We start from the raw sequence: 21,260 nt of genomic DNA on the forward strand, positions 1-21,260 counted from the left end.
TTCTCTGGGTTTCGGATTTTTTTTCTTGGAGTACAGATTGAAAATAAATGCAGATTTTGGAGATCAGTTCTCTAACACAGTGCTCACAGCAGAGCTACATAGGTCAAGAAGTCGCTGCGGAGGTCTAGAACCCACAAGGAAGAGTTGGAAGAGGCTGTCAGCAGAGCCAGATGTTTGGCAAGCTGGGGTGGGGATGGGGGAGGTGCCGCATTTTGCTTAGTTTTTGTTGGTGGTTAGAAATTTGCAACCCGATTCAACTGGGTGGGAGGAACTAAAGTTGACATGCAAATTTTCCACAGGGTGGAGTCTTATTGGTTGTGGCTACCTAGGGACAAGGAAATATCAGGCATCCCCTGAAAAGGTACTGGAAACTGAGGACCCTATCTGGATCAAAGCAGGTAAGCAAAGAGCAGGCCAAGGCACAGCTCTGAGCCTAAACAGACATTCACTTTCCTTGTTCTTTTCCAAACGGAACTTCTCTCTACTAATACGGTGTAGTCCTTCGGGGATTTCTTTTCCTGCTTTCTTCTTTCTGTATAAATTATCTTCATAAACAAAACCGGCATGGCCTCCCTTAAAGCCTGCACCTCTAAACCCAGGATAGAGAAAGCGGATGAAGTTGCAGTCCCGGCAGGTTAGCCCGGCACTCATTGCAGTTTTAAATGCTCGGGTAGAACAAGCCTAGGTAAAGAAAGTCCATGTTGAAAGGAGCTTTCTGGTTTCTGGTTTGTCCTGTGCTGCTATTCGTCACATTAACGTTTAGAGAAGTGAAAGTGTATTTTCTTGACGGGAGTTTCTTCCCCTTTTATTTTCTAGAGCATTTTGCCTAAGCGTATACAGAATTTTTTTTCTGTATTTGGTAAATGGTTTTTTCAGTTCCCTGTGGGTTTGCTACTTAAGGAATGTGGGAACAAACTCCAGGATCTTGTACTGCTCAGCTAGGCTGGTTGTACCCGTGATGTCACCCAATTCTCAATGACAGTCTTACAGAAGCATGCTTTGCACACCTGTATATAAATTTTTTACTTCCCCTGATGAAGTGTGGCATTTTACGAATGTATCTTTACCAGCTTCTAAACTTTGAACTTGGTATCCCTTGGGAAGGACTCTTTGCTAGGCAAAGATTAACTATTGAGCGCTGGGTCACTAATTGAGCTGGTTGACCTTAGACCCGTAGGGTCAGGGAGAGATCTCTAATTTGTGACTCCTTTATTACCGATGGTCAGCACTTCAGTAAGCACAGCCTTTCGCCCATGGAAACGTAGCTACGTAAATAAAACCACAAAGACCAATTTTCAAAATTTCAAGTGCATAATAGGAGAATGAAATCAATTTCCATCAGAACACAGCGATATTTAAAACTCCTATGGAAATACCTCATGAAGGTGACTTGACGCTAACCACAGGCTCCTTTAAAAAAAATCAAATTGAACTTTATTTTATATAACAATGACCAAAGTGGGTTCGGATGACTTGCACCCCAGCATATGACATGTTTGTTTGCCCTTGTAAAAGTAAGCCATGCTCAATACATGAAATATGAAATTTGACAGTTATTATAAGCTAGGAGTTAATGTCTTCATTTTCAAACAAATCATGTCAATTTACTTGCAAATGATTAGTCTAAGTAAGGCGTAAAATGATGTTTTGAAGCACTGATTGTCTTAGCTGGGGGAATGGACACAGAATTAGGCAGCAATTAATAGGCGCTAATCAGTTCTCTCTCGGGGCAAAGGCCTTGAGTAAGCCTTGCAGTCTGCTGGCACTGTGCAGAGGGGTACCCTGGAAGGAAGCACCATTTCAGGGAAGACATCCCTGTATCTACTCCCATCTCCAACGTAACAAGCCCAGAAGTGTAAAGAGCTACACATTTGCGTGAAGAGATTAGATTTTACTATAAAGGCATAAAGGCTTATGCCTGTAACACCAGGACTTAGGAAGCAGGGGATTCGTGGACTCCAGATAAGCCAGGACTGTATCATGATGCTTTGTCCCCAAGTATTTCTTAAGAGGAAATAAATTCTCCTATAGACCATGCTGCTGTATAGAGTTAATGTGGAATTACAAAAAGAAAACAGAGGAAAGGGAAATAAGCAAAAGCCATTGATTTTAAAAATCAGGAAACAGAATACAAGGAAATAAGAGGTTGCTGTGAACAGGGGTTTTTCTCCTTCTGAGGAGGGGCTTTTCTCCCTGTGAGCTGGGGGTTTTCTCCCTCTGAGCAGGGGGTTTTTCTCTGTGGGTCTGACTACACACCTTCCTTCATAAAAGAGGCCCAGTTTGCTCTGGGCTCTCAGACACACTTGACTGTAAACTTTACCTCGGCCTCAGAGCCCATTGAATGTGTTGTGCAGTCATTGGCCTCCAAGGTAAGTAACCCTAACTCCTCAGTATTCTTACAAGGATGAACTAACTGTTGATGCAAACACACTAACATGTTTCTTGTTTGTTCGTTTTGGGATAGGGTCTTGATACGCAGTCAAGACTCACAATGCGTCAGTCTCTTGCCCAGTACAATTACTGGGATGAAAGAAATGTGTCACCATGCCCAACGTGATGCACATTGTTCACATGCTTCACCATGAAATCAGAAGCATTATTTTACTTTTCGAGAGCTATATGCCTGAGTCATCATATATGCTCAATAAACATTTGTGGGATTAGGGGAGGAATAACTACCATTTTTCACATTCAGAACATAAGTCTCTTCATATGCTCATATAAACCATTACGTGTGGCTTTCTCATATTGCTTTGTTGTATGCTAAAACAGGTGTAAGTAACCAGGAAGACTATTTTTAGATGGTTGTTGCTGCTGCCGTTGTTTAAGACAGAACTCTATTACGTAGTACAAGCTGATCTGGAGCTCACTCTAACCCAGGGTGATGTTGAAAACCAAGGAAATGCTCTTGCCTCAGTCTCCCTAGTGCTGAGATTATAGGCAGAAGCAAATATTCCTAGTTCCATTTGTGAGTATTATACCAGTCTTTCCCAGATCGCAGGAATGAGAGGGACGTGGAAATGTGGCCTCAGAAGCCTGTGCAGTGTTAACAAATGCTCCTGTAAGGATAATGGAAGGCAGCTTGCAACATAGCAATGAAATAATCTAGGAATTAAAATGCTCCCATTCAGAATGTACTTATTCCCCAAGAAATAGTAGCGTGTCAGCTCTTCAAGTAACATCCCAAACCTAAGGCAAACTCTTGACTCTGAGTTTCACTGCAAGCGTTTCTCTAATTGCGTGCACCTTGATCAGACTGAGGCAGGATGCGTTTGCCTAGCAGCAGGTGACTGTCCGTCTTTCACAATTCACTGAGCTGTTTGGCTACTTCTCCTCAGCTGTCATCTCAATGTAAGGAAAAGCCTACACAAGCAATGCTGTTTATAGCAGTGGTGTAACTATCGTGTGAGGTTAAACACGTTGCAGCACCAAGAGAATAGACTTTAAGCCAAGCTGGCAAGAATTCACTGTGGTAGGGACACGCCTCATAGCCAGGCCAAAGAACACCGCAGGATGTTTAGGAACAGCCCTCAACAGGCTCCAGGAGTTTTTCACAGAGTTCACTCTCTGCCGAGGTTCTGTGACTCTCAACCCAGTGTGAACCTATATTTGTAAGGAATCTTCACTGTTCAGTTCCAATAGCTCAGTGACACTTGCAGTTGGAATCAATTTCCAGGCTGAAATAATCAATACTTCTGTTCTACTATAAAACTAAAAAAATTACTCTCTTGTGACCAGATGCTCTTGAGCCCCAGTATTTCATAGCTTCTCTCTGATTCTTTGAAATTCATGATCCTGTTTCTACCTGAGTCAATCAATGTCTAACACGGTTCAAATTCTTGGAAGAATTCGGTCTTATGCTCAGCTTAATGCTATACCCACTGCCACAATAGAGTTCAACAAATCACTCAGAGGCAGCAATGCATGGTAAAATATCCAGGCAAGGTCTAACCAAATGTGAGAATGCAAGTGATGAAGCCAAGGGAAAGACACAGTCATCTCTGTTTCCTACATCAGATGGTACCCAATACCAGCCAATTTAAATCAAGTTGCAGGCATAGAAAGCATACTCTATCTTTTTTATCCACACATATACCCAAATAAACATAGTACCAGACAGGATGTATTCATTATTATAAGATGTATGCTTATAAAGGTTTCTGATGCTTAAAGGAAGAAAGAAGGCTTTTAGCAGAGATTACATGACAGACCTGTACAACAATGTAGCCTTGATTTAAAACAGTGAATAGTTCCTGGGATCTGAACATAGTGGGATAAAAGCAGCGTGTTTTAGGGAAAGAATATAGAGGGAGAAAATTCACAGAGATAGACAGTCTTGTGAGAAAGACACGTGGTAGCAGTATGATCAGATACAGAGAGCATGGTGATCTCAGCTGTCGTTTAACACCGTGTTCTCACTGGGGCTGAATAGAAGAGGGAGGACTGAAGGTAAAGAGCAACTTGAAAGCCTCTTCCATGACAGCGCCCATCCTAGATTCAGCTGAGTGCACTGTGATAGCAAACATCACACACACTCCACATTGCAGACTTGGGTGACTGCAGTAGCAGCAGCATCCCCTAGATGTCCAGTACCTATGGCATTGGATGTTTTCTAGGTAGAAATCATGCCCACCCTTTCTATGTTTTCATTACCAAATGGACCATGGACTCACACTTCTTCTCTTTTTTGAATCCCTTAACATTTTGACATTTTCTTTATTCCTAGTGTTAGCAATAGTGTGTGTGGGGTGGGGTGGGGTGGGGGGGTGGGTGTGTGTGATTTGTTTACATCAGTGCAGGAATTTATGTGCTATGGTACATGTCCGGAGGTCAGAGGAAAACTTCTGGGAGTTCGTTCTCTCCTTTCAAGTTGTTGAGGCACGGGTTTTCTTCTTTCTGTCATGCTCATGCTCTAGGCTAGTTGTCCCAGGGAATTCTGAGCAGTTCTCCGGCTGCCACCTCCCATCTAACTGCTGGACTGCTACGTTTTTTCACTTGGGTTCTAAGAATCAAACTCAGGTTGAAAAACTTAGAAAGCAAACACTTTCGCTTACTTAGCCAGCTCTGCAGCATCCTGTTAAATTCTCATAATTCTTCACAGTACACACTGATTCTCATTATACACAAGTGTACATATCATTGCTTCGCACAAAACCCTCTGTGCCAAAGAAACGCCCATTCTCTTCAACAAGTATCTCAAAGCGCCTCGGTCACCGAAGTCCTTAATGACTAATATCGGCCCCCGGCCAACCTCACTCTATTCGAGTACGTATTAGCTGAGCAGGCCAAGGTCTTTTCCTGCCCTAGACCTTTCAGACACTATCATCTTCCTTCAAGTTTCAGATCTTCACCAAGACAAATGCACATGACCCAATGAGGTTGAGTTGATCACCAAAAGCTCAGCTGCACCTCGTTATTCTGTCCTCTCGTCTTTAAAACTATCTACAATATTCACTATAGTGTTTACTCTCCAGTTTTTCCCAAAACGTAAGCTGTCTGAGAATTGACACATACAGCTTATATCCACCCCTTCCACCAGTGTCAGAAGCCACATGAAGGGACAGGTATATGTCTCAAAAGCTTACGCACAGGAACGAGTAGTTGAAGATAAACAGAACTGCCATGTGTAAATCAAGTAAAGTCTAAGGAGGTCTGGTTATCGTTAACACCTCTCTCACTTCATCTCCAAAGCATAAAATATAGGGCAAAGGTAAATGAGGGAAACAACAAGGGAATGGGGTTAAAATGTAATTGAACCTCCCTCGTCAGGTCAATGTGATAGATAGTTCAACTGGTAAAACTGATTGCAGCATGACCTGATGACCCGAATTCAATACTCAGACCCACAGTGCAAAGAGAAAACTGATTCCCAGCAGTTTTCTTCTGGAGTCCACACATGTTCTTTGGCATGTAGGTGGCCCTATACATACTACATACATACTATACTAATTCTTGAGATGCTGGTGAAATGGCTCAATGCTTAAGAGCATTGTCTGCCTTAAAGAGGGCCTGAGTTCAATTCCCAGCAACCACATGATGCCTCACTAAATAATGATGCAAAATTCAAACTATAAATTATATATTAATGCCCTTCAGAAAGGTTATGCGTGTGTTCCAAAACAGTAGAATTCTAGATGATTATGAAACAGTAGAACGTGGCTTCAAGAACCAACCCAGGGTCATGCTTCCTCTGAAGTAGTCAAGAAGGATCAGCTGTCTGGATTGCTCAGGTATCATATAGAGGGAGAGATGATTCAGAGGGAGCTGCCGGCACATCGCTGTCGTTTGCATATGCACTAAGGTTCAAGTTTTAAGTGTTAAGTGTTAAGTTATAATGTTACATAGAGAACTAAGTGTTTGCACTTTAAAAGAAAAATCTTCATCATCACAACTGAGTAAGTTAACCAAACAGAATTAAACGAAAATAAATCTGTAGTCTGTTTTCTCAGATCAGACCGTGATGAGGGCTCGGAGACTAAGTACTTGTTTACTTCCATAGAACCTGGCTTTGGTACCTAGCACCTATGTGGCTCACAACTGTCTGTAAATCAAGTTCCAGGGATGCCCTCTTCTGGCTTCTGTGGATGCTGCACATACCTGATACATAAACATACAGCCAGGCAGGCAGTCGTATACACAAAATAATAATTAATCCTAACATTAAAAAATAATGGAGTGAGGAGAGTAATGGAGATGGTTCAGTCTGGAAACCATTTTCTATAAAAGCATAAGAACCTGATTCTAGAACTCCAGCACCCGGAGAAAGATATAGGTGCAGCAACATGCGTTTGTGACCCCAGTAGGAGAGAGGATGGAGACTGGAAGATCCGTGGAGCTCACTGGCAAGAACCCTAGGCTACCGGTGAGCTCCGGGTTCAGTGAGAGCACTTGTGTGCGGAATGTACAACTGAGTATAAGGGCAAGACCAACATGGACCTTCAGCTTCCAAATCCACACAGACTTACAACCCATAAACACACAGAAATGCATGCATGCATGCGTACAAACATACTTATACACATGCATGCATGCATACATACATACGTATGCCACACACACCCAAAAGCAAACAACACACACACAATAAAAAAGCAATAGTATTAACAACAAAAACACTTCAGTCTTAGCACTGTTTATTTAGCCAAGGCATCAGTACACATCCCTGGCCGACCTGGCCATCTGTATGCCATCAAGACTGACCTCAAACTCACAGAGATTTGCCTCTGCCTCCCTATTGTGGGAGCACAGTGAGCCCAGGATTTTCAAACGTCTCTAAGTTACTACGATTTTCTTCGCTTTATGTATAACAAAATCTCAGGATGAGGTTTAAGGCAAGTAGTTCTAGTATTCCTTCCATGATATAGTATCCCTTCCATCACCTGGGTCACAGGACCAGAATTTAGCATTTCAGGCTCTGTAGAAAGGACCTTTGCTCTTGGTGCCCTAACTCCAGGCATCCTAGTGTGACATTCGCTATGTAGCCCAGGCTGTGCCTGTCTCTCAGTAATTTTCCGCCCTCAGCCTTCCACTTCCTGATTTACAAGGGTGCACCACCACTCCTGACTGTGATTCTATTGTTTTTCTGGAGTTTCAAGGAAAAAAAAATGAGAATCTTAGTTTAAAATCATGGTGCACTCTGTAAAGGGATAACATTCTGCAGGGGAAAAAATGATGACGGCTACATTATTTCAACGTTTGCTTCCTTCTTCGATAACAGTTTCTGATGGAGCCCTCGCCTCTTGAGCTACCAGTTGATGCAGTGCGGCGCATCGCGGCTGAACTCAATTGTGACCCAACCGATGAGAGGGTGGCTCTCCGCTTGGATGAGGAAGATAAACTGAAGCGTTTTAAGGACTGTTTTTATATCCCCAAAATGCGGGACCTGCCTTCAAGTAAGAATACTAGGAAAGGTTTTATAAATCAGTTTAGTAATTTCTGCTAAAGCATGTGACTCTCATAATTCTTTGACAACCATTGTTCCGTTACATAATAGAGCTGCTACAATTGTTTCTGAGCAAACCGCAGGCCCCCGGTGCTCCCCTATAAACCCATCCACCTACCTGAGCCTCGTGTTCTTTATGTTTCCTATCCTTCTCTGAATATAATGCTCACTGGGTGTTTACGCTGTCGTCTACTTCTCTGAACAATACGGCAGCTGATTGAAAAGTATTCGCGGAGGCGTTTACTTGTTCTCGGCACTTAAAGCACAAAGCAATTCTTTTCAAAGCAGTATTAGAACATCTCTTATTTGTGGCATCTCATTGATGATAGCCTGGTGCTTGTCTGGAAGCTAATGCATTGGCGGCTGGGACTATTAGGAGGCCTATCATGGGAATAGCTATCTTTATATAAGGAAAGGCATATAGGTGTAAGAGGTACAGGAAACCCACCTTGCATGTCTAATATGACAAAATGACCTGAACATTTCTGTTTGGGGAAAACTCCTACTTTTAAACATAGGTAGCACAGGAATATGTATGTGTGTGTGTGTGTGTGTGTGTGTGTGTGTGTGTGTGTGTATAGTGTGTGTATATATATGTGTGTATATATATATGTGTGTATATATATGTGTGTGTGTATATATGTGTGTATATATATATATATATATGTATATATATATATATATATGTTTCTTATGTTGAGCTCCTTGCTTCCCATCAGTGAAAAGACAACAAGGTTGTCTGGACTGAATTACAGAGTCAGTTTCACACAATTTATACAATTCAACTTCCTTTATTTTTTTCCCTCAATTTCAAATACTCAGAACCTGATAACTCCATTCACACTATTTCAGGATAGGATTGAGTCACATACCCTCATTTGTCTTACACTGTTTGAAACCCCCCCCCCCCCAGCGAAATGTGACACCTAGAGGATCCTAGAGGATACGTGTGTGACTGCTATATCTAGCATCAAACATAATTCTGGAAAGAAGAAAGAGGAGTGCAAACCAGGTGTCCCAGGATGAATTTACTTGCCTCAGAATGTATACTTAAAAATAGATCAGATGCTAAATTTTGTTGTGTGGATTTTAGCATATTGCTTTCCTATATGTTACAAGTAGAAATTTCTGGGCCAGAAAGATTTTTGCTCAGTGATCAGGAACATGTACTACTCTTTCAGGTCAGAGTTCAATTCCCAGCACCCATATCAGATGATTCACAATTGCCAATAATTCTAGCACCAGGGGACTTCAAGACCTCTGGCCTATGTGGGCACCTGTATTCAAACATACATATAATTTTTAAAAATAGTTTAATTTTCAAAATAAACGCTCCTTTTAAAAACCAGCATTGCATAGATAATCCTTTAAGAGTTGATACCACTGTCCCTACTCTAAGAATAACACATGCTTTCTGTTTCAGTCCAGCAGACTTGCTTGGTTAACTCATTGCCAATTCTTAAAGGAAATAAAAAGAGGGACAATAAATTCATCCCATAAATTTGTTCTAATAAATAGATTATCCGATGGTAAACATTTTAGTTCACCACAACAAAGCATGGTTTCCTCACCAGTAGCCTGAGGATGAACTGGGACTTTACTAGAAATTCCATTTCTAAGTTCTAGTCCCAGAATCATTGAATCAGAGCCTTAGTCTGAGGCCACTGTCACCTATGTTAGATGAATCAGGGATAGCATACTGCAAGTGGACCTATTCCACCTCCATTCTTGACTTCTCATTATGCATGTGATTTTCTCTAAGGAGTCACCCATTCAGCCATCATTTCTTCATCATTTTCTATATCTGATTCACTTTCCTCAGAATAACCGAGGGAAGTAAGTAGTGACTTACAGTGTGCTTGGAAGTATATCTAATATGAGGAGGCCTATAATAAGGAAAATCATGCACAGCATAAGATGTTCTGTTCTGAGATATTGCTCTGGTAGATCAATATGCCAAGAGCACAAAGCAGTGGCCTAGCAAGCAACTCTGAATGACTAAAATAAAACACAAAGAACTTGAAATGCTAAGGAAAGAAAAACAAAGGCAAATTAACAAGGCTTAGAAAAGTGAAGACAACAGGATGCCCAACAGTAGAATTTTCCCTTTTTGTTTTTTTACAAATCTTACTCTGTAGCCCTGCCTAGCTACAAACTGGCAGTTGTCCTCAAGCCTCCCAAATGCTGGGGTTTCAGGAGTATGCCACCACTCCCAACTCTGATAGTGTGTACTTTAGAGTCATAAGAAAACACTGCACTTACTGACCTACTGTATATGACTTGGATGTTTAACTTTTGCAACCTTTTATACACCCTAGACATCAATATCCATCTGAGGCGTAGTCACCAAGGCTTTTCCCAGTTTGTCTCCATTCCTTGCCTGTGTTCTTGCCTTGAAGTATTTGCCCTATGCTTTCCCCCAAACAGTTTCTAAGTTTTGCGTCTATTTTGATGCATTTTGTGTAGATCACTCTGCAATCTGGGAGATAAGACTTCAGCTTTAGAACCTACAAATGTAAAAAGGCATACAGAAATCCTACATGTCCAGCCCGATTTAGTAAAGTCAATCCTTCCTTAATTATGCTTTTTGTTTTTTTTTATTGAGGATTTCATATATTAGTCCACTGGTTTACACTATTTTTACCCCTTTCCAAATTCTGGTTCTTCCTGTGCCCCTAGATCTCCTCTCAAATCATGGCTTATATATGTTTTATGAACAAACACACACACATTTGATATATATCAAATGTGTTCACATATATGATACCCCTTGACATCCCTTGTCAAAAATTAGATGTTAGATTTTTTTCTGGGTCCCTTATCTTCTGGTTTGCATGTCTGTTCATGTTCCAGTACCTTGCTGGCTTTGTTACTGTTGCTCTGTAATATAATTTACATTGAGTTCTATAGTTCCACTAGCATTGCTCTTTATGAGAGTTTATAAGAGATGCTTTTGCAGTTTGGCATCTTTTATGCGCCATATGGTATTCATGACATATTCCAAATCTGAAAAGAGTGACAATGCTTATATTTACTAAGCAGATTGCTTTTAATTGATAGATATTATATATATATCTTATTATATATATCATATATAATATGAATCATATATACATGATATATATGTGTGTATCATGTGTGTATATACATATAAAATGATATATATATAGTATATGATATATAATATATGTATTCTGAGCTAATGAACTGAACAGACATTTATTGAAAGAAGAAATAAAAATGATCAAAGACTTGAAAAGTATTCAACATTCTTGGCCATTATGAAATTAAAAATAAAAAATGTCTTGAAATTCCATATCACCCCAGATAGAATGGCTAATATCAAAGCAAACACAAAAACAGAAAAAAGAAATAAAGGAAGAAAAAAGGGAAGAAAGGAAGGAAGGAAGAAAGGAAGAAAGAAAGAAACAAAGAAAGAAAGAAAGAAAGAAACAAGGAAAGAAAGAAAGGAAGGAAGGAAGAAAGAGGGAAAGTCAAATAACAGCAAATACTGGCAAGGATGCAGGGAAAAAGAAACTTTTGTTTGCTACAGTTAAAAATGTAAGTAGAATCCAGATGTCCTTCAACAGAGGAATGAATACAGAAAATGTGGTACATTTACACAATGGAGCACTACTCAGCTATCAAAAACAATGACTTCATAAAATTCATAGGCAAATGGATGGAACTAGAAAATATCCTGAATGAGGTAACCCAATCACAAAAAACAAAACAAAACAAAACACACAAACAAACAAACAAAAAACAAAACAAAACACCACACATACTATTCACTCACTGACAAGTGGATATTAACCCCTAAAGCTTGAATTACCCAAGATACAATCCACAGACCACATGAAGCTCAAGAAGGATGACCAAAGTGCAGATGCTTCAGCCCTTTTTAGAAGGGGGGACAAAAATATTCACAGGAGGAAATATGGAGACAAAGGGTGGAACAGAGACTGAAGGAATGGCCATCCAGAGACTACCCCATCTGGGGATCCAGCCCATATACATACAGCCACCAAACCAAGACAATATTGCTGATGCCAAGAAGTGCATGCCAACAGGAGCCTGATATAGCTATCTCCTGAGAGGCTCTGCCAGATCCTGACAAATACAGAGGTGAACACTCGCAGCCAACCATTGAACTGAGAACGGGGTCCCCATTGGAGGAGTTAGAGAAAGGACTGAAGGAGCTGAAGGGATTTGCAACCCCGTAAGAACAACAATACCAACCAACCAGAGCTCCCAGGGACTAAACCGCCAACCAAAGAGTGCACATGGACAGACCCATGGCTCCAGCTGTATATATAGCAGAGGAGGGCCTTGTTGGGCATCAATGGGAGGAGAAGCCCTTGGTCCTACCAAGGCTTGATGCCCTATAGGGGAATGTCAGGGCAGGGAGGTGGGAAAAGGTGGGTGGGTGATGGTGGGAACACCCTCATAGAAGTGTGGGGGGGATGTAGGATAGGGGGTTTATGGACAGGAAACAAGGAAAGAGGATAACATTTGAAATGTAAATAAAAATATCCAATTAAAAATGGTTCATGAAAAAAAAGAATTACTAAAAAAGAAGAAGAAGAAGAAGAAGAAGAAGAAGAAGAAGAAGAAGAAGAAGAAGAAGAAAGAAGAAGAAGAAGAAGAAGAAGAAGAAGAAGAAGAAGAAGAAGAAGAAGAAGAAGAAGAAGAAGAAGAAGAAGAAGAAGAAGAAGAAGAAGAAGAAGAAGAAGAAGAAGAAGAAGAAGAAGAAGAAGAAGGAAGAAGAAGAAGAAGAAGAAGAAGAAGAAGAAGAAGAAGAAGAAGAAGAAGAAGAAGAAGAAGAAGAAAGAAGAATGGAAGCAGATGCAGGACAGTGAGGTGAGAGTGGAGGATGTTCATGTCTGTGAGTCCACTGTCGCTGTCTTCAGACACACCAGAAGAGGACATCAGATCCCATTACAGATGGTTGTGAGCCACCGTGTGGTTGCTGGGAATTGAACTCAGGACCTTTGGAAGAGCAGTCAGTGCTCTTAACCACTGAGCCATCTCTCCAGCCCCTGTGGAGGATGTTCAAAATCAAAGTCACAACTACCGTGCTACTCTGTTCTGCCACTCTTTCTCACGTGGTTTTGTTTATTTATTGTGCCATTCACGATGTCCAGGAAACTGAGCCAGCGTTTCATATCTACCAACACAGGAATGGATAGGAAAATGCGTTCCATGTAATGTGATGATATGCAGCCATAAAGAACTATGAAACAGTCACATTCCCAGGAAATAACCTATTGTTAACTAAAATAATTATACATGGGAGCACAAATACCACATGTTCTCTCCTCTATGTAGATTCAGAATGCAATGCTAAAAAAGAGAAGGAGGTTTTAAGGGAGGGGAAATAGGCCAATGGAATACGTAAAAGCAGCAGAAGGACTATGCAAGTATATTTTTTATTCACCTGTTATAATTGTCTTCTCCGAGGCTTACTGCCTCAGTGTTCTAACCCAGGCCTAGTCCTGAAAACTTCTAGCCTCTGTACAGTCTTCCCTGGCCTATAATGTTTTCAGCCTCTCAGACTTACTGCTGAATAACAAACTCAACCTTTGTAGCTCTCTCTGAACTCTGGCTGCTTGGTCAGCTCAGCTGTTCTGCCTCAAAACTCTCCATGTTGACTGATTCAAACTGGCTTCTTTTAGCTTCTGGCTAAATTGCTCTGCTTGGCCTCATACTAACTTTCTTAGTATGCTCTAATCTTCAGGCTCCTCGTTCCCTGACTCATTCTGTCTTCACATGCGTCTAACCTATTCTCTCCAACCTGGCTCTGCGCAACTGTCTTGGTAAAGCTGCCCCCTCTCTCTCTAACACGGCTCTCTTCTACGCAGCCTCTCCTTTCTCTGTGTCGTATTGAGAGCTGGGCGGATTCTATTCTGTTATATGTTTCTCTAATTTGTCCCTTTATCAACCTCTCAATTACACATCACTTTCAATCATGGGTGCTTCCTTCTACAGGCTAACTTTACCTCCAGTGTTTAGGATTGAAGGTGTGTACGGAGGGTGTATCTGTATTCCAGCCAGGGGGATTAAAAGTGTGAGCTAGGGGTGTGTCTGTATTTCATCCAGAGTAGCCATGTTGGGGGATTAAAATTGCTCTACAGGACAGTGTGTGGGAAGAAAGACGAGTAGTCAGAGGGAAGCAGAAGGCAAAGAAGAGAGCAAAGTAGAAACCAGTGGGAACAAAGAACACCGGTATCTATGTGGAAAGATGCCCACACATTGGCATGACATATATTACTGTGTAAGATAACCTAAAAATTAAATTTTAAAGTTCTTCAAGGTAAAAACTACAACCACAGCCTATGGATTTCTTTTTCTAAATTAGATATAAGTTTTCTATAGGTTTCCAGTAGAATTTTTCAAAGTAAATAGGCTTTAAAAACATTTTCTGAGATATTATTATGGACACAATAAAAATATTTATGCTGAGTTGGTGATGCTCTTAATGGTTGACATTGGTCTAGGAAACATATAATGTATGTAGAGAGGCACTTAGTGAAATTAGAGCGCTTACCAGCTTCTGCCACACAGACCCTGAATCCAGCCTTGTATTCCTATAGTTAAGGTTTTATTTAATAGGCTTAACTTTAGTCAAATCATTGGAGTGATAGTGGAGATGTATTTTTGTAGATGTCATTGAAAGGTTGAAAACTGGAATTTACAGTGATTTCTCAAGAATCAAAACCTAAACCAGTGATCACAAAGGGAGAAGGGGAACCACGGATGTCTTTGATTATGGATGTGCTTAAGGAAAAAGACTAGGGAGGTTGTGAGATAGACACATACATTTTTCAGTTAAGAAGAATCCACAGTGGTTTTGTTTTCTGTCCTCACATATTCTGCTCATAAAACCCCCAGTCCTATGATAATGTGAACTGCTAAAGGCAGTCTTTGCCAACTTTCAGGAGATGGGCCTGTGGGACAAGCTCAACAGCTCAGATGGATATTTCTTGAGGAACGTTTATGGTTCTTTCTAGTTATTGCATCCTGTCACCACACAGTCCATGCCTTACACTTCATTATGACAGAGGGTTGGACATGAAAATGTAGTTATCGAAAGTTCAGGGTTTCACCCGAGTGTGGTGACAAGGTCTACTTTCTCCTTCGGGCATTGTCCTAATTACATTTCTATTACTGAGGTAAAGCACCATGATGAAGGCAGCTTATGAAAGAAAGCATTTACTTTGGCTTCTGGTTTCAGAAGGTTAGAGTTCATGATGGAGGAGCAAACAAAGAGCTGAGAGCTCACATGCCGATGTACAAACCGCAAGACAGAGAGAAACAGTGGAAGTTGTGAGTCTATATACCTCAAAGCCCACCCAGAGTGACACACTTCCTCTAACAGAGCCACACTTCCTAATCCTTTCCAAACAGTTTCACAAATTTGGGACCAAGTTTTCAAATATATGGAACTACACGAGTCATTCCCATTCAAAGGTTTCCATCAAAACAACCACAGTTATAAATCTTTTTCCTAAAGGGCAACTTATTTTCAGCAATATAGGGAAATCCTTTAAAGTCCTCAAAATACAGCCTTTATTCAGGAGCCTCCCATCCCACAATTTCCAAAAAAAAAAAAAAAAAAAAAAGACTAACAGACTCCAAAATTCACAAAATTATATCAGTTGTGAGTGTAAATCTGGTAGTGAAGCATAATTTTCCCAATCTTCCTCTTTTAAGAACAAGTCCCAAGGGCTTCGGATGGGCATAGCCTTGCATCCTCATAAAAACAAAAGAGGACATATGGAGGGACCTATGGCTCCAGTTGTTTATGTAGCAGAAGATGGCCTTATCTGGCATTAATGGGAGAGGAGGCCCTTGGTCCTGTGGAGACTCAGTGCCCCAATGTAAGGAAAAGCTAGGGCAGTGAGGTAGGAGTGTGTGGGTAGGTTGGTAGGGGAGCTCCCTCATAGAAGCAGTGAGGAAGGGGAATGACAAAAGGGTTTGTGGAGGGGAAATTGGGTAGGGGGATAACATTTGAAATGTAAATAAATAAAATAAACAGTAAAATCAAAACCAAAAAGAAAAAAGAAAAAAAAAGAAAAGTCCTCTCTTACTAGCCACGATTTACCTATAGCTCTTTACCTAGATGTGACGCCAGGTGAGATTTACCATTCACTCTGGCGTGCCAAGTGATGTCACTGTTCAGTATTGTTGAATTGACTGTACTTTTAAGTTTCATAGGTGAACTTCCCTGTCATGCATAGAAGACACGATCATCCAGTAAATGTCCTGGTCCTATATGTCTTAGATTATCTAATCCCAAGTAGGCAGCCCTAAGTCTACATACAGATAAGCAGAACAGCAGGATTTCAGCAAGTTGTATTATAAAATTTATATTTACATATATAACAATAATTAAACACTGAGGCAATTTCTACAAGGTATTAAGAAATCTAATAATATTTAACTGTGCCTAATAAGGTTGTATTGTGTGTGTTAGTATTAATTCACTCAGAAATATAAAAAGATGTTCACCCATTTCATTCTGAGCAATAGTAGACTAGATGCAGATACAGCTTTTATTCAGTAACATATAAAACCAGATTAGTGGGTGTCTATGATGTGATTAAATCTGTGTAGTCAGATACATGGGTTCCATTTTACAGACTAGCACCAGATCTTTGGGCACAGCATGAGTTCAGAAGCTCATCTCCATCTGATCTTTTGCAAATGCCTGCTACTGACAGGATAGTTTTGGTCTTAAGTTTTGTCTTGATGAAGATGCAAGGAACTTCTTTTACGTAGGTTGCACAGTACCCAGCTTCCTGTATGACTGCTAGAAAACTGAGACTTCTATTTGTAATGTGTTCTTCTGGTGGTAATGGGGGGGGCATGAAAATGGGAGCAAAATTGACAAGTGCCTGTATTGCTTTCCTCCTTGAAGAAAAACATCCTAAGTTGTAAATGCATTTGGAAGTTGAAAAACTTATGCCTGTTAAGGTGAACTGACTTGTGTCTCTGCTATCACTTCTCCAGAATCAGCAGCAGCCACTAGACACAACATCATAGACTTGGATGTCATGCTAGGCAGGCTTCATCATGTCAAGTTGTGTCTGACTGTTATCTAAGTACAAAATAAGTCCAAAGTTCAAAGAAAAGCAAATACGCATCACACCTGAAATGAATATCAAAGAATGAGATGTATCATAAAACATTTTAAGAGAGAATATGTTAGCACTTTCTCTTTTATTTTATGACTGGGTACAGACCTACTCCTTGGGAAGTTTGACCCGAAGAATTAAATGTACTAGATAATGGAAGGAAAGAAATCCTTCCCTCCCCAGGTGGCCAATTGCTTTGTTTCAGAGGTATCTTCATCTTCAACTAAAGTTTTGAACTGATTCTTTTTTTTTTTTTGCTGTTTTTTTCCCACCTTTATAAAATTGGGTACTTCTTATTTACATTTCAAATGTTATTCCCTTTCCCAGTGGTTTCCAGGCGAACATCCCCCTAACCCATGCCCCTCCCCTTCTATATGAGTGTTTCCCCCGACCCTCCACACATTACCACCCTCCCCCCAAGAATTCCGTTCACTGGGGGTTCAATCTTGGCAGGACCAAGGGCTTTCCCTTCTACTGGTGCCCTTACTAGGCTATTCATTGCTACCTATGCATTTGGAGCCCAGGGTCAGTTCATGTATAGTCTTTGGGTAGTGGCTTAGTCCCTGGAAGCTCTGGTTGGTTGGCATTTTTGTTATAATGGATCTCAAGCCCCTTCAGCTCTTTCAGTCCTTTCTCTGATTCCTTTAACAGGGGTTCCATTCTCAATTCAGTGGTTTCATGCTGGCATTCGCCTATGTATATGCTGTATTCTGGCTGTGTGTCTCAGGAGAGATCTACAGCCGGTTCCTGTCAGCCTGCACTTCTTTGCTTCATCCATCTTATCCAGTTTGGTAGCTCTATATGTATGGGCCACATGTGGGGCAGGCTCTGAATGGGCATTCCTTCAGCCTCTGTTCAAAACTTTGCTTCCCTATTCCCTGCCAAGGGTATTCTTGTTCCCTTTTTAAAGAAGGAGTGAAGCATTCGCATTTTGGTCATCCTTCTTGAGTTTCACGTGTTCTGTGCATCTAGGGTAATTCAAGCATTTGGACTAATAGCCACTTATCAATGAGTGCATATGATGCGTGTTTTTCTGATTGGGTTACCTCATTCAGGATGATATTTTCCAGTTCCATCCATTTATGAATTTCACAAAGTCATTGTTGTGATAGCTGAGTAATATTCCATTGTGTAGATGTACCACATTTCTGTGTCCATTCCTCTGTTAAAGGGCATCTGGGTTCTTTCCGGCTTCTGGCTATTATAAATGAGGCTGCTATGGACATAGTGGAGCATGTGTCTTTGCTATATGTTGAAGTGTCTTTTGGGTATATGCCCAAGAGAGGTATGGCTGGGTCCTCAGGTAGTACAATGTCCAATTTTCATAGGAACCTCCAGACTGATTTCCAGAATGGTTGTACCAGTCTGCAATCCCACCAACAATGGAGGAGTGTTCCTCTTATCCACATCCTCGCCAGTATCTGCTGTCGCCGGAGGTTTTGATCTTAGCCATTCTTAGGAATTTCGGGGCTGTTTTGATTTGCATTTCCCTTATAACTAAGAAACATTTCTTTAGGAGCTTCACAGCCATTCGAAATTCCTCAGCTGTGATTTCTTTATTTAGCTCTAAACCCCATTTTTAATAGGGTTATTTGTCTCCCTGCAGTCTAACTTCATGAATTCTTTGTATATTTTGGATATGAGCCCTCTATCAGTTGTAGGATGGGTAAAGATCTTTTTCCAATCTGTTGGATGCTGTTTTGTCCTAACAACAGTGTCCTTTGCCTTACAGAAGCTTTGCAGTTTTATGAGATCCCATTTGTCGATTCTTGATCTTAGAGCAAAAGCCATTGGTGTTTTGTTCAGGAAATTTTTTCCAGTGCCCATGTGTTCGAGATGCTGCCCTAGTTTTTCTTCTATTAGTTTGAGTGTATCTGGTTTGATGTGGAGGTCCTTGATCCACTTGGACTTAAGCTTTGTACAGGGTGATAAGAATGGATCGATCTGCATTCTTCTACATGCTGACGTCCAGTTGAACCAGAACCATTTGCTGAAAATGCTATCTTTTTTCCATTGGATGGTTTTGGTTCCTTTGTCAAAAATCAAGTGACCATAGGTGTGTGGGTTCATTTCTGGATCTTCAATTCCATACCACTGGTCTTCCTGCCTGTCTCTGTACCAAGGCCAAACAGTTTTTATCACTATTACTCTGTAATACTGCTTCAGTTCTGGAATAGTGATTCTCCCGGAAGTCCTTTTATTGTTGAGGATAGTTTTAGTTATCCTGGGATTTTTGTAATTCCAGATGAATTTGCAAATTGTTCTTTCTAATTCTATGAAGAATTGGATTGGAATTTTGATGGGGATTACATTGGATCTGTAGATCGCTTTTGGTAAAATGGCCATTTTTACTATACTAATCCTGCCAATCCATGAGCATGGGAGATCTTTCCATCTTCAGAGATCTTCTTCAATTTCTTTCTTCCGAGGCTTGAAGTTCTTAACATACAGATCTTTTACTTGCTTGGTTAAAGTCACAACAAGGTATTTTATATTACTTGGGACTATTATGAAGGGTGTCGTTTCCCTAATTTCTTTCTCAGCTTTTTTCTCTTTTGTGTAGAGGAAGGCTACTGATTTATTTGAGTTAATGTTGTACCCAGCCACTTTGCTGAAAGTGTTTATCAGGTTTAGTAGTTCTCTAGTGGAACTTTTGGGATCACTAAAATATATTATCATATCATCTGCAAATAGTAATATTTTGATTTCTTCCTTTCAAATCTGTATCTCTTTGATCTCCTTTTGTTGTCTGATTGCTCTGGATAGGACTTCGAGAACTATATTGTAAAAGTAGGGAGAGAGTGGGCAGCCTTGTCTAGTCCCTGATTTTAGTGGGATTGCTTCAAGTTTCTCTCCATTTAGTTTAATGTTAACTACTGGTTTGCTGTATATGGCTTTTACTATGTTTAGGTATGGGACTTGAATTCCTCTTCTTTCCAGGACTTTTATCATGAAGGGGTGTTGCATTTTGTCAAATGCTTTCTCAGCATCTAATTAAATGATCATATGGTTTTTATCGTTCAGTTTGTTTATATAGTGGAGTACGTTGATGGTTTTCCATCCCTGCATACCTGGGATGAATGGATGATTATTTTGATGTGTTCTTCGATTCAGTTTGCAAGAATTTTATTCAGTATTTTTGCATCGATATTCATAAGGGAAATAGGTCTGAAGTTCTCTTTCTTTGTTGGATCTTTGTGTGGTTCAGGTATAATAGTAATTGTGGCTTCATAGAAGGAATTCAATAGCACACTATCTGTTTCAATTTTGTGGAATAGTTTGGATAGTATTGGTATGAGGTCTTCTATGAAGGTCTGATAGAATTCTGCTCTGAACCTATCTGGGCCTGGGCTCTTTTTGGTTGGGAGACTTTTAATGATTGCTTCTATTTCTTTAGGAGTTATAGGGTTGTTTAAATGGTTTGTCTGTTCCTGATTTAATTTTGGTACCTGGTATCTGTCTACGAAATTGTCCATTTCCTCCAGATTTTCAAGTTTTTTTGAATATATGCTTTTGTAGTAGGATCTGATGATTTTTTGAATTTCCTCTGATTCTGTAGTTATGTCTCCCTTTTCATTTCTGATTTTGTTAATTTGGACACACTCTCTGTGTCCTCTGGTTAGTCTGGCTAAGGGTTCGTTCATCTATCTTGTTGATTTTCTCCAAGAACCAGCTTTTGGTTCTATTGATTCTTTGTACAGTCCTTTTTGTTTCTTCTTGGTTGATTTCAGCTCTGAGTTTGATTATTTCCTTCCTTCTACTCCTCCTGGGTGTGTTTGCTTCTTTTTGTTCTAGAGCTTTTAGGTGTGCTGTCAAGCTGCTGATATATGCTCTCTCCTGTTTCTTTGCAGGCACTCAGCGCTATGAGTTTTCCTTTTAGCACAGCTTTATTGTGTCTTATAAGTTTGGGTATATTGTACCTTCATTTTCATTAAATTCTAAGAAGTCTTTAATTTCTTTCTTTATTTCTTCCTTGACCAGGTTATCCTTGAGTAGAGCATTGTTCAACTTCCATGTATATGTGGGTGGTGTTCTTTTCTCCTTATTGTTATTGAAGACCAGCTTTAGCCTTGGTGGTCTGATAGGACGCATGGGATTATTTCTTTCTTTCTATAGCTGTTGAGGCCTGTTTTGTGCCAATTATATGGCCAATCTTGAAGAAAGTACCATGAGGTGGT

The 21,260-nt window shown here is 40.4% G+C and overlaps 1 protein-coding gene across 1 annotated transcript in view; it reads left to right on the forward strand.

Moving 5' to 3' along the window:
* The first annotated feature begins 310 nt into the window (after positions 1–310).
* Positions 311–21,260, forward strand: part of Kynu (kynureninase) — a 150,764-nt gene continuing 129,814 nt past the window's right edge. The window contains 2 exon segments of the mRNA NM_053902.3: positions 311–398; positions 7,718–7,892. Coding sequence (NP_446354.2) covers positions 7,724–7,892 — 169 coding nt within the window. The 5' untranslated portion in view covers positions 311–398; positions 7,718–7,723.

This window comes from Rattus norvegicus, chromosome 3 (assembly GCF_021556685.1).
Source record: "Rattus norvegicus strain SHRSP/BbbUtx chromosome 3, alternate assembly SHRSP_T2T, whole genome shotgun sequence".
In the NCBI taxonomy this organism is placed as follows: Eukaryota; Metazoa; Chordata; class Mammalia; order Rodentia; family Muridae; genus Rattus; species Rattus norvegicus.